General features: G+C 39.6%; 1 protein-coding gene across 1 annotated transcript; it reads left to right on the top strand.

The window, feature by feature from the left end:
• The first annotated feature begins 8 nt into the window (after nt 1–8).
• Nucleotides 9–8,715, top strand: LOC137297894 (vacuolar protein sorting-associated protein 29). The gene is made up of 4 exons (XM_067829873.1): nt 9–109; nt 1,708–1,899; nt 4,206–4,441; nt 6,276–8,715. Exons 1-4 carry the CDS (start codon nt 107–109, stop codon nt 6,391–6,393), a joined length of 549 nt encoding a protein of 182 aa, XP_067685974.1. The 5' UTR covers nt 9–106; the 3' UTR covers nt 6,394–8,715.
• The last annotated feature ends 5,485 nt before the right edge of the window (nt 8,716–14,200 follow it).

Raw genomic sequence — 14,200 nt, 5'->3', positions numbered from 1 at the left:
GTTTACAGAAAGAGCACTTGTCACATGAGAGGGAAGTTGTGTTTCTGTGTAGCCAGAAGGAGATAACCGGTGTGAAAACGATCGAAAGACATATTCACATAGCAAAATGGTAACGTATGCTTATTTTGAAAACGATTGCTTGAACAACACAGCCAGGTAAATGTTATAATTATCATGGGCATGCCTCTGTCAAGTCATCTGTGCAGCAAAGAGGGTAGGTTAGATATTGTCTGAAAATTAAAGGGGGGAGTGTCCTGTTGTTAACAATTGACGAGCAGTTTTGTGTTGCGATGTTATCATAACATTACATGTTATGATATCATAGCATTTATCATTGTTTTATAGCTAGAGGGTATATATCTATTATTAAAACCCCTGCATGCTATCAGAAATGACCAGCCAGTGTAACTTCACAATGGCCCCAACATAGCCTGATGAGGTACCAGTAGCCTGTTGCCTGTGTTGTCAGGTGATGTCATAAGGGTGAGCTCAGCTTTTGATGTTCATTCATCCATGACCCCATGTTCCACTTTACCAACACCTTGACTTCTCCAAAGGCTCTTTGAACTTAGGTTCAATATTGGCAATTTTGTGCAATGATAAAATTTGCAATTCATCGGTCTGTTTCTGACTCAAACGGACTGTAGCAGTAAATCATACTAAATGCTTACAAACTGATGCCAATGTTAGTTTTTATGTCAGAGCTACAGATAAGCTGCATGTCTGCATAAAGTATGCAAATATTTATGTGAAAATGAAATTCCTATGAAGTTATTGCTTTCAAGTATGCTTGAATTTTTGTGAATTCAGAAAATTGTGTCTTACATGTGTACACACAAAAATAAATAAAATAACAGAGGTATATATATTGACAGGTTATATTTCAGCACATAAACTTGGCAACTCTCAGTCATCTTTATCATTTCTCATGTTACAGATCAAACATAAATAAGAAACAAGCCAACATTGTAACTGCATTACAGTAAATAGAAAATGGGAAAATACCCAAATGGGTGCAAGTTATTTGGTTACTCAAAGGAAAATTAGGTTACCCAATTGAGATGAACACAACTGAGTACATAACTCATGGACTCCAATAGTTATCTGTAGCCCTGTATCTTGTTAAAAATTACAACCATTTTAGCTGAAATAGTCTGTTTTTCAGAGCATTATCATTTGCATAAGCCTGAGGTCTTTCATTATCTGCCCGATGAAGGAATGACAAAGTTTAAAAAGGCTTCGGGCTTCTGCAAATGATACTGCCCTGAAAAATAGCATTGCTTTTACATCAGCTGTTAACAGATCAGTGTAGTGGGTAGCGATGCAGTTTAACTGACACAGCTTGCAGCAGTGACAATTTATTGGTTCAGACAGCTGACAGCGAACCCAGCTTCACATACTTCTCATATCTCTCAATCCATGCAATTAATTGTATAGTGAGGGTTAGCTCAAACTCTTAGCCAATGAGTAAGGGTACACCTTTCCAGTCGAACAGTCCTGTAGACATGATCCTCAGCATGCTCAGGGTAGAAAATGTGCAGCCAAGTTTCAGCCTTGCAACATGAGTTTGATCCTCCAGACTGTATTGCAATCCAGAAACGTGTGTCTAGGACAGTGCACTGCTTCCGTCATGGTAATAAGTGTATTCCAAGGTGATTTGCTGTCGAGCATCATCACAATCACATGATATTTTTTCTCTTGTTTCAGTTGGTTCTTGTGTTAGGTGACCTACACATTCCTCACAGATGTAACAATCTGCCTGCTCGTTTCAAGAAACTTCTTGTGCCAGGAAAGATACAGCACATCTTATGTACAGGGAATCTCTGCACTAAGGAATCTTTTGATTACTTGAAGACGCTAGCCAGTGATGTGCATGTTGTCAAAGGAGATTTTGATGAGGTGAATATGTCCTTTAAAATATTAAATTAAAGACAAAGTTAGATGAAAGATTTATGTCTACAGTGTATATTGCAGGAATAGTTTTCATTAAAACACCAATACTGTAACAGCCGCTGTGGCTGTTGGAACTGATCTCATGTTGAAGCCATAGATTGCAACACATTTTATGATGTACAATGGGTGTATTACAGAGACCTGTCATCGTTGGCAGTGTTTATCTCATTGCAAGGATTCATGTTGAACATCGTACATCGTACATCAAACTGAATCACAATCACAACTGTAATTATACATGATGGCACCGCATCACATCTTTCACATGAGCTTTTATTCTTCTGATCAAGGGACATAACTCATTCTCACATGCCACTAATGATCAAATACACATTGTGATATAGCAACACTATAACGCAAAACAGTCATTAATTCTACCAACATTACATATATCTTGTTAACATGTATGAAAGTGTCTCTTGTGTTCTTTGGATGTGTCTGTGTAGCAAAAACTGAAAACAGAGAGATAATCCACAGATGCTAAGTGAATTCATATAGATAAATAGATCGCAAATATTTAACAATTACTGACAATAAAAAACAAGTTGCAATATTTGAAGTGTCAATAGACAAGTACTGACAATACATAACAAGTTGCAATATCTGAAGTGTTAATGGACATTAAGACACTCTCAGAACTAACAGTCTGTTTCAGGAACAGTCATCATCATCATCATCGTCATCATCATCATCACTGATCCATTGATGTCAGTCAGTTGATACAGGCACAAAGTCCCACCAACCATCATCTATTCATCAGTAGAAATGTGGAATATCAACAATGACCATACATGCCATCTTCCTTAGAGTTAACCCACAAAACACCACTGACATGAAGGTTAAACATTGTACATAAAGCTGAATCACAATCACAATCACAATTGCATAATGGCACCATATCACATCTTTCACATGCTTTTTTCTTCTGATCAAGGGACATAACTCGTCCCTGCTCACCACTAACTCATCATCATTGATCCATCTAAATCCATCCGTCTATCATTGATCCATCCAATGATGTCAGGTGCTGCTATAGTAGCATGTCACAGAGGCTTGAATTCCCACCCACCATCTATTCATGACCATTATTATTTTAGGTTATTTATATAGCTCACATATGCAACTAGTGCATGCTCAGTGCGCTGGTATTTGTTTCCCTTGATCATTAGATGTCCATCTTAACTCCCTGGGGATAATACAACTCTTGCTGCCACTAGGTGCTACAAGTTGATTGTGGCTCTCTTATCCTAATGAGGAACCCAGTTCACAGCCGTGTCACTCACAACACTATTGACATAGAGGTTGACATCTCATGTCATCACTGCAAGATAGGTCAGGGAGATTGTCTTTGGTACACTGCTCATTCATTTTGTGATCTCACCAACAAAATACATACATGTGTATTAACTCATCAAATACATCATCCATGAGGTCAACATGTATATCCCATTTAAAAAAGAAATGAATGAATAGATAAAACCTGGCAAGAACTGAAAGAATTTGGACATCTTTGACAACACGTCTTCAAAAGTTTTACCTTCTATCATCCCCTTGTCAAGTGTGAACTTGACAACCAGTGAATGTATGTTTAGTGTATGTCTAAGTGCGATATATTCTTCATGTAACCTAAATGTTGCGAGTGCATTGTTTTTTTATTCAGGAGGTAGTTTTTGTTCTTTGTCATTTTAAAGACAAAATTCTACAAAGCAAGTGCAAATTTGAATTTGATTTAACAGGCCCTTAGGAGGACCAATAGCAGTGAGGACCAGTGATTTTTAATAGTTCCTGATCCTGTGGTTTTGTTCGGGAAGTGAATGTTAAGCCCTGCTTTTCTTGTTACCAGAGATCTTTTGACCTAAGTATGTCATGTCCCATAAAGAAATTGCACGCAGGCATTATGTTTAAGTGTAACGTTACAAAGTGAACATGTTTAATGTTACGTTTGTTGTCTAACACCTTGAAAAGCAATATTCCAGCTACTTGATGGTGGTTTATAAATAATTGAGACTGGACCAGACAATCCAGTGATCAGCATCATGAGCAATTGGGATACAACATGTGAATTCAGCGAAACAATCACCTGATGCTGTTAGTCACCTCTCCCGACAAGCATGGGTTGCTGAAGGCCAGTTCTAACCGGGATCTTCACAGGACTGATGTTAAGTAGATATGCGGAACATGCTGATATTGAATCCATTATGCATTCTGTTATATGGTGATCTGAAAGTTTCTATTTCGCTTTTTTTTTTCAGAATTTGAATTATCCTGAGCAAAAAGTTGTAACAGTTGGGCAGTTCCGAATAGGTTTGTGCCATGGGCACCAGGTGGTGCCATGGGGTGACATCGAAGCACTGGCAATGGTCCAGCGACAACTGGATGTTGACATCCTCATCTCAGGTCATACACACAAGTTTGAGGCATTTGAACACGAGGGAAAGTTCTACATTAACCCAGGATCAGCTACAGGGGCTTACTGTCCACTAGACAGGTGAGTGTTGCAAGACCCATAGAGGTATATATGTACCTCCACAATAATAATAATTGGCCACTTACTTAGCGCTGAATTCTATGTAGCAGGGACATACTCTATGTGCATACAACATGATGGACATCATTACCTCAGATAACCCAAGCTGTCTGTGAGGTGCCCTGCGTTTCTGGACCGGGATAGAGCATTACCCCAGATAACCCAAGCTGTCTGTGAGGTGCCCTGCGTTTCTGGACTGGGACAGAGCATTACCCCAGATAACCCAAGCTGTCTGTGAGGTGCCCTGCGTTTCTGGACTGGGACAGTGCATTACCCCAGATAACCCAAGCTGTCTGTGAGGTGCCCTGCGTTTCTGGACTGGGACAGTGCATTACCCCAGATAACCCAAGCTGTCTGTGAGGTGCCCTGCGTTTCTGGACTGGGACAGTGCATTACCCCAGATAACCCAAGCTGTCTGTGAGGTGCCCTGCGTTTCTGGACTGGGACAGTGCATTACCCCAGATAACCCAAGCTGTCTGTGAGGTGCCCTGCGTTTCTGGACTGGGACAGTGCATTACCCCAGATAACCCAAGCTGTCTGTGAGGTGCCCTGCGTTTCTGGACTGGGACAGAGCATTACCCCAGATAACCCAAGCTGTCTGTGAGGTGCCCTGCGTTTCTGGACTGGGACAGAGCATTACCCCAGATAACCCAAGCTGTCTGTGAGGTGCCCTGCGTTTCTGGACTGGGACAGTGCATTACCCCAGATAACCCAAGCTGTCTGTGAGGTGCCCTGCGTTTCTGGACCGGGATAGAGCATTTTCAATCCATTCCCATAGATTTCCATTGGAAAATGATCCTGTTATCGAGATGGACACATCTGTGCACATGTGCATGTGTATGTGTCACGTCAGTACTCTTTCCTTGTGACTAAGAGTATTCATTATTACTTGATTAATTACAAATCAAAACACATGTCTCTTCAGTGAGTGAGCGTTTAGTTTTACGCCACACTCAGCAATATTACAGCGGTCTGTAAATAATCGAGTCTGGACCAGACAATCCAGTGATCAACAACATGAGCATCGATCTGCACAATTGGGAACCGATGACATGTGTCCACCAAGTCAGCGAGTCTGAGCACCCGATCCCGTTAGTCGCCTCTCCAACAAGCATAATTGCCTTTTATGGCAAGCATGGGTTGCTGAAGGCCTAGTCTACCCCAGGACCTTCACGGGTCCATAGGTTGCTGAAGGCCTAGTCTACCCCGGGACCTTCACGGGTAGTCTCTTCAGTAACGAAAACACATATAAAGTAGGATTATGGTTATCTACATTGTAATTGTGCAGTATATAACACTCATAAATCAGCCCCTACTATCGTCATCATGCAAGTTAAAAATAGCCTGCCACGTGATCTTGACTGGAAGTTTACTTTCAACAGACATCATAACTTCAACGCGATGTCAGATGTTTTCAAGGCAGGAAATGCAGCTTTAAAATTGAAAAAGAATATGCATTTGGCAAAACAGTGACTTTTTATTGTGGATTTACATTTTTTTATTTACTGTACGACCTGAAGCTTCACACACCATATGATTGTACCTCCGAGACAACCTGACAACTTGTAACCTGCGTTCCACCTTCCATGTATTGTCGTCATTGATGTAGATACATGAATAAATTTTTGGTATTTGCTTTCACTTAATTTTCACGTTTTGCTTGTTTGATCCAGTTAACCGGATGTCTCACTATCCGAACAATTTCCAAGTATAACCAAAACATGTAAAAAACGTATAAATGGGTTTTGACTGTATATAGCCACCGTCATATATGTAATGTAATTGTGTTTTTCAGTGAAGTAATTCCATCTTTCGTTATCCTGGACATCCAACAGTCTAATGTGGTGGCGTACGTCTACAAACTCATAAACGACGATGTCAAGGTGGAGAGGATAGAGTACAAGAAGTCATAAAAAGACATTAGTAACAGCATATTATGTTTTGCGTCTTTGATATTTCAAAATATAAAACCTGGAAGTGGTGCCCCTGAGGTCAGGCTGATTGTCAGATGTAAATAAAAACTTTTCCACAGTTGCTGTTGTGGTAGTATGTTTGGACAAATTCATCGTTGTAAATTATGGATACTCTTCTTTAACAGATAATGTATAATGTCCACAGTAGTTTTACCGCTGAAACTTGTATGTTTTGTTGCAGCACTTGATATCCACTAGACTAGCAACAAATCACCCATACCACGATTCAATTTGATTATTATTTTTTTTTCAATTTTTTTTACGAATAAAATCACAAGATTATGAGTCCCACTTTTGGCTTTTTAGCATGAAATCCATCATTAATTTGGCAATGCCCACTAACAACAAGTCTCACTGCATAATTAGCACGGCATTAACCAATATCTTTTTGATGTTGGATTTGAATGCTAAGAGAAGCTTTGATCTTCTTGTGCTGATTGTACGTAAATCTCTTAAGCTGAATAGCCTAGCACTTAAAAGGTATAGTTCCCTTTTTGTCATACCTCTTAACATAGACTTAAGACAGTCACACCAGAATGAATGGCTGACCTTTCACTCATGAATTTTATTCTAGCTTATTTTGGTAACAGTGTAGCTTAAGGCCCTTGATGCCTTGTAACTTCAGAGTTTGGTTTTCCATGGAAGTAGGAATGTTTTTTAAAGCATTGTTTTGTAAGCTGAAGATGATGGCATGTATGAGATGTAAGTAAAACCTTATGTCTGATAACTGAGTGCTACAGCAGTAGTTGATGGTTTAATTTACATTAAAATTCAAGGAATAAGGAACTGTACTGTTTTCCTTTGAACACACCAGTGTCAGTCCTTGAGTTTCCAGTGTAATAAGGGCAATGGGGTAGCCTAGTGGTTAATGTGTATGTTTTTATAATGCTTTTAGCAATATTCCAGGAGTTTCACTGAAGGGGACCCCAGAAAGAAATTTCACACACTGTAGAATGGGGAGCATCTTCAGACTTAATTTCTAAACACACCTTTGAATCCTCATTCTAAACTGTTTTCAGTAAAAATTATTTTTCACAGTTTTCTTTTCCTTCTTTTCTACATAAATCAAGGTCCTCTGAGGTTGCACTTTTACATGTGCATGATCTTGTTGATTTTAAGCTATTGAGCTAGCTGCAGTTTTAATGTGGATATGTGCTGCACGATTTTTTTATATTTTTAAGCAGTTAAGAGAGTGAATTCTAGTGCTTTGTAACAAATGGAGGAAGTGATTTTGCAAATCAAAATAAAGAATCACAGGTGGCTCTGTTAACTGAGACTGCAGTTTGCTGTGTGAAGTTACTGCCCTTCAGCACAGCAGGAACCAAAATCATGGGTTCCCTCCATTTGTGTCAGTAAGTTGTATTGTCAGCACAGTGCAATACTTCTTGGTTCCACGACAGTGGTAAATGTCTGTGACCTGCATCACCTTGTGAATTGTAGTACCACGCTGTAGTATAACATACTGAGGGGAAAAAATAAGGGATCACATGAAAGTGTTCTATTATTTTTTTTCAGGTTTCTTTATATACTATACGATACACTGCATGTGAAGAAACCCAGGAAAAAAATTAACACTTTGCTTTCATGTAATCCCTTATTTTTTCCCACAGCATATATATATTATGTATCAAGTGGCATTAAACCAAGTCCACTCATTCACTACCAAGAGGTAGCCATGGTGGGTAAGTCTTTGGTAACAGAATGGAGATAATATGGATAATCAAGGATATGAGTCCACTCATTTGTGCACACAATTGTTAATTAATTTTTTTGTAATGTTTGTGCTACATATTCATACTGTTTTACCAATTCATACTGTCACGTGTTGTAAGTATCAGCTCATCAATGGTTGTTTGTGTTTGGCAAGTCTTGAACAAAGGTGTACATACTTTTCTGGCAATTCAAAGAGCGTGGCAGAGTTGCATCCCTAAGGAACAACAGGATGAGATCCTTGACAGAACCATATGTGTGGGTTTCACCAAGACTTGTATCACTTGCATTTCTGAATATCAAGCCGACAAGACGTATAACTGTAATACAGACCAAAGTAAGGGTTAAACACAGCTCATTCTTTTTTCAAGAGGTCTCTGCTGGTAAAACTCAGTTTTATGTGGTGAACTGTTTCGACCTGAACCTTTTACTAAATGGCGAGCCTAAGGTCCATCTGTTGAATACATGTTGTGTACATTTGGAATGTAAAGTATTGTGATTATTCTTTGTTGTTATATCAGCTGAGTCAGTAAAAATATATAAGAACTTAAACACTTGTTATTGTTTTTTCATCATGAAAGTGATAACTGATTTTTATCACCCATAGAGGCGAAGAGATCCCGTGTAATATCTCTTTGATATTTGCAGTGTGTGGATTCTTGGTGCTGATTGGTCAGCGATGTAGAGAAGAAACTTGCTTGGTTGACAAAACTAGTTTCCATGAATCAAGTTCATGGACAACTTTTTTTTGTTTCATTGATAATTAGGAAGTGCTTTACTCATTCATTCTGAGACATTCTTCTAACCAGAGTTCCATGTGGGGAGCCAGCATACTTATGCCAAGTCATTGCTGCGCTGGAGTGTGATTCTGAGATTATATAAGAAAATATAAAGGTTGAAGAATGTGAATACTCTTTTTATCAGGCATTATTTTGCAATAAAATTGTGGTCTAATTACAAATAGCGGTCTTTTTAAAATAAATAACCTCACCGAAAAATGAAAAAAAATGAGAACCTTTTCCATGTTGTTTGTAAGCAATTATGGCCACCATTTGGCTAACCTCGATCCCAATCTGCCCACTCATCCTCTGCCTTGAGTCACAGGCAAACTGTAGCGCAAATACGGTTGCGCAGCGAAGAGAATATGACAAGTCTTGTTATATGCGAGCGAAGAGAGAAGACTGGTCATTTTCTCTATGCTGCGCAACCCATTTGCGCCACATTTTGCCTGTGCTTGAGCAGACTGCCACCAGACGTCACAGTCTTTGTTGCAAGCCGTAAATCTTTATTCCGTAGGTACAATATTCTCAGGTCCAATATATGGTGGTGTATTCCACTTCAGCATCTCGAATGACTCTTCTATCAGTCGACCTCCTGCTCCAAAGAGCGTATTCTTCCCAGTGGAAGACTAGAGTTATCCTTCTTGGAATGAGGTGACTGTAAAATGCTTACCACAGAGCGAAATGTTTAATCTTCTTACTCACTGAGTGTCTTGATAGCACACTTTTTCAAGATGTATTCGTGGGATGGTTGTCTTGTAACTTTCCCAACATTTAACCGTTGACTCTGCCCAAAACTGACAGGCTCTTGCCAAAGTGTGTTTCAACACCGCTGTCACGCGTCACTAGACACACGCCAGTCGTGAATGAATGGACTGTTTTAGTTGTTATTAAGTTAAATGATATTGCATTTAAAAGATGTTAACATTTTAAAGCTATTATACGAGGTACTATTTGCCATAGCGTAGTTATGTTTTTACCGCTGAAGACGTTAGGTTTAATACGCGCAGAATCAGCTGTTTGAGGTCTTAAGTCGTGTTTCCGGGTGGTTTTAATTTTGTGGTTTTTCATTTTAAATTACAATATGAGTAATAACTAGAATACCAACTCGGTACGAGTGATTACAGGAAATATGCCCTCGTTAATATATCGCCAAGGCTCGGCTCTTTGAACATTATTAAATTTCAACTCTACATATTTCCCATAATCACTCGTACCTCGTTGGTTATTCTCTTAATATCACTTGCATCATTGTTTCTGATTGGTAACTGGCAATACTGTATGGGCATTTTCTTTCTTTGTTCCCAGCTACACATCCTCTTCATCTCCTTTGGAATTGACCATGGCCCTCGGATCCATTCTTCTCAAACTACCCGAAATTGATTTGAATTTGCTTATCTGATTGGCTTTGTTGCTAGGTCTAACATATCAATCAGAAAGAATTCCAATCAGTGTTGGGTTGGTACTGTGAACAACATGGCATCAATCTCAAGGAAAACATGGGAATAGATGCAGGGTTTAATAAAAAGGAGGCCGGGAGTTTTACAGAATGACTGCTATGGGATAAGGTACAGTTATAATCATAGTTCTCATTGGGTGAGTGAGTATGATTTTATGCCGCATTTGGTAGTATGTCAGCAATATGGGATCCACACAATGTACCCATATGGGGAATCGAACCCAGGTTTACGTCGTGACAAGCGAATGTTTTAACCACTAGGCTACCCCATCGCTGGTATTCTGACTGAGAAAAGTGAATACAGAAATGCCAGTATGTTGTGTTACTTTGCTGCCGGTCTCTGTAACCAAACACACCCTCCGGGGTTTTGCTAAATGGCACTCTACAGTGGCACAAGGGCGCTGCACAGAGCCATTTTCATATTGTTATGAGTATGTAGTGAGAATAGCTTATATATGTTATACTATACATATATCTGTAAATATGTTTATAAAATTTGAAGTTAATCTAAAATACTTTAACTACCTGTTCACCATGAAGCTAAGAAGCTCTGCTTACCACTGACCACTTTCCATTGTATGTAAGTAAGCTGGGGTAAGGAAAAGACAATAGGATTATATAACTACAGCTTGGGTTTGACTTGGTTAAGCAGGGTAACACAAAGAGAGGTGATCAGTTCCCAGGTCGGGAGTGAAGACGTTGGCCAGGTCGGCGGTCTTCATTTTGTCAAGTTGAGAGTGCCATGTCGGCATAGTTTATGACAATTATTTGGATTTATGTGATCATATTCAGTGGAAGGAGATGGAACAAAAATAATTGGAACTGTTATGTGCTTAACAAAGTAAGACTTTTAACCATTCACTGTGATACTTGTTTTGCCAGCATTAAAACTATTATTAAAATTGATGTGTGATCTCTCCACTCGTAACAATATGCGATACAAGGTCAAGGTCATTCATTATGCAGACTCGTCGCATCCTGTTTAGTTTGCTACAGAAAAAAGGACACATAGAGTGAAGTAAGCATCATCAAGGGCTTCCATGCAGAAAATGATTATTGTTTGGAATTTAGTTTGGAGTTCACAGACAGTAGATAATTAAGCAGGAAATCTTTATAACATTGTTCAGACTACTCGGTCTTTTCAAAACCCCGTAGTTTACATTTACATCGCGAGTGCACTGCTCTGTAGCACGGCTTTTTATTTCCAAGTTGCACTTGATTGGCAATGTGTTTTCCCAGACTGGATTTTAAGCCAGAGTGAGTGAATGTGGTGTTATGCTGATTTTAGCAACATTTCTGCAATATCACAACGGGGACCCCAGAAATGGACTTCAAACATTGTGCCCATGGAGGGAATCGAACCTGTATTTTCAGCATTACAGGCAAACACTTTAACCACTCGTCTTTTTCAAACCAGGCCCCGATTTCTCGAAACAGTCTGAGGTTTGACTTAAGTTTGAGTTTTTACTCAAATATGAGAAAACGAGTAACACAGAACGAACTGAAATTGGTAACTCAAACTATAGCGAACAGTTTGCGCCTGGAGGACAGGTATTGCTTATGTTGTTTGGGTTTTTATATTTAAAACACAGTTGAGTTAAAAAATCAGCTGTATAGAATTGTGAAACTCAGTTTGCGATTTGAGTAAAAACTTAAGTTTGTTTCGAGAAATCGGGGCCTGAAGTGTCAATGTTGTTGGGGTGGAAAAATGCTAACATGTGAAATCCTGATAAAAACGGTGTGACAAGCGAACACTTGAACCACTAGACTACCCCACCGCCCCTTTTTAAACCCGGCATGTTAACGTCGTTGTTGAGGTAGGACAATACTTATGTGAAGATCTGTCCTTCAGCAACCAGTGATTTGTCATAAGAGGCGACTAACAGAATTGTTTCATCAGGCTCACTGTCTTTGTTGATGTATATCAATGCATCTAAAATATATTGATCAATACCGATCACTGGATTGTCTGGTCCAGACCCGAACATATATAGACCACTGTCATATAGCTGAAAAAAATGTTGGGTGTGGCGTTTAACAAACAAAATCCCCAAACAACAAAAAACCAACAAAAAACCGAACCAACCAAAGAAAGAAAGTAAAGTAAAAACACCTTTGCTTTCAGATACAAGGGAAATGTTCATGTCTTGAAAAAATATTTACTACCAGAAACAGACTGCAACTCACTTTGGGATTAGCTATCAAACCTTACTCAAAATACAAACGTCAATGCAATACATATGAATAACTGATCCACGTAAGTTTGAAGACGGACTAATTAAGCCCCGTTCACAAGCACAACACTTGCTGATGTGTAAATTTACATTTGTATGTGCTCCAGGCCAAATGCCAATTGCCTCTTGTGTAAATGTACACATTTAAGTACAAACTGCAATAGCATGACATGTATGCACATAAAGGACCAACTGAATTCGGTATTCCAAACGAGTAACATAGAACATGTTCAACCAATCAGAAAACGGCATTTCTGTGTGAGGTATTTATTAATGGAGCTTTAGCCCATACAAGATCAGTTAGATCAAGGCACCATCTGCTCTAGTTTTGGGCTGGTCTTTTTATGTAAACCTGTTACAGTTTAAATACCTTGAGATTTATGTGTGTCATTCAGGCAGTTAGAACGTACTTTAGCCATGCCATTAACCATTTAAACTACAAGTGTGTCGTCAAACCCTGTATTCAATTTGGGCAACATGGGGTACGAGTTCGCAATTAATAAAATCACAGCCCTTGCCAACCCCGGTGTTTAAATCGTCAAGTTCAATTACAAATGGGACTTCTCCCACGAAACACTGCCTAGTCGAACCCACCAAGAACGTTCCGGAAAATATGGAGGCTCCCCAACACTGCAGCCTTCTGCATTACCCAGATTGTCAGAAGGGCTGTGCTCCCAGTGGAGAACCCGAGCACTCTCCTGATCTGCGCCAAGAGATCAGGAGGTACCAAACCAAGGGCTCCGAGAACAATGGGGAGCCTGACGACAGTGTACTTGGGATGCAAACGAGACATTTCAGAGGCGAGGTCCGCATATTTATCATGCTTTTCCTGAACCTTGCCAATCACACTACAGTCAAAAGGGACAGAAAATTCAATGATATAAATAATTTCATTGGTTTTATCAAAAAGGACAAGATCAGGTGTGTTGACTGGTATTCGTCTCAGGCTGTATATTGGCCTATTCCAAAGAAGTTTAAAAGCATCATTTTCCAGGAAGCCCTGCACATGTTCAGGGTCGTTCCACGGATGGATCTCGGGGTCAAAGCCACAGGCATGTTGGAGACGATAGTAAAAACAACGAGCCATGCCATCATGTCTTTTAAGGTATGCTGTTTGTGCCAAGGAAGGGCATCCACTGGCAAGGTCAGTCTAAGTAAACTTAGTCTCAGTGTATTTCGTTACACTCCACCACTGAGTCTAACAAAACCTAGTAGAGGGTCGCGTCAGGTAACCTTTGAGCTACTTATAACCGTCCAATCAAACGCGAGACGGTTAAATAAATTGAACCAATCAAACAACGGCTACTGTTTAGGGATCGGTGGGACTTTCAAAATATTCAGGTTACCGACACAGATCTCCCCACAAACAAAAATCTGTATATAACCCAGTTATTTGACCAGCTGTATATACGCTTTGGGGGTTCTGTTGACATGGTTACCATTAGCCAATATTTCCGCAAGATGACATCCTTGAATATTGCCAAAAACACTATTTTCAGGGACTGTTTACTCACCGTTGTCATGGTTGTAACGTGCGCCGTGTGCATCACCCGGAAGGGATCGTA

This window comes from Haliotis asinina, chromosome 1 (genome assembly GCF_037392515.1).
Source record: "Haliotis asinina isolate JCU_RB_2024 chromosome 1, JCU_Hal_asi_v2, whole genome shotgun sequence".
Classification (NCBI taxonomy): domain Eukaryota; kingdom Metazoa; phylum Mollusca; class Gastropoda; order Lepetellida; family Haliotidae; genus Haliotis; species Haliotis asinina.
Note: the sequence above shows the minus strand (reverse complement) of the source record. Positions and strands in the feature narration are given on the sequence as shown.

Coding starts and splice junctions, on each gene's coding strand:
- LOC137297894 (XM_067829873.1), top strand. Junction 1,900..4,205: donor TCAAAGGAGATTTTGATGAG/GTGAATATGTCC, acceptor TTTTTTTTTCAG/AATTTGAATTATCCTGAGCA. Junction 4,442..6,275: donor GCTTACTGTCCACTAGACAG/GTGAGTGTTGCA, acceptor TGTGTTTTTCAG/TGAAGTAATTCCATCTTTCG.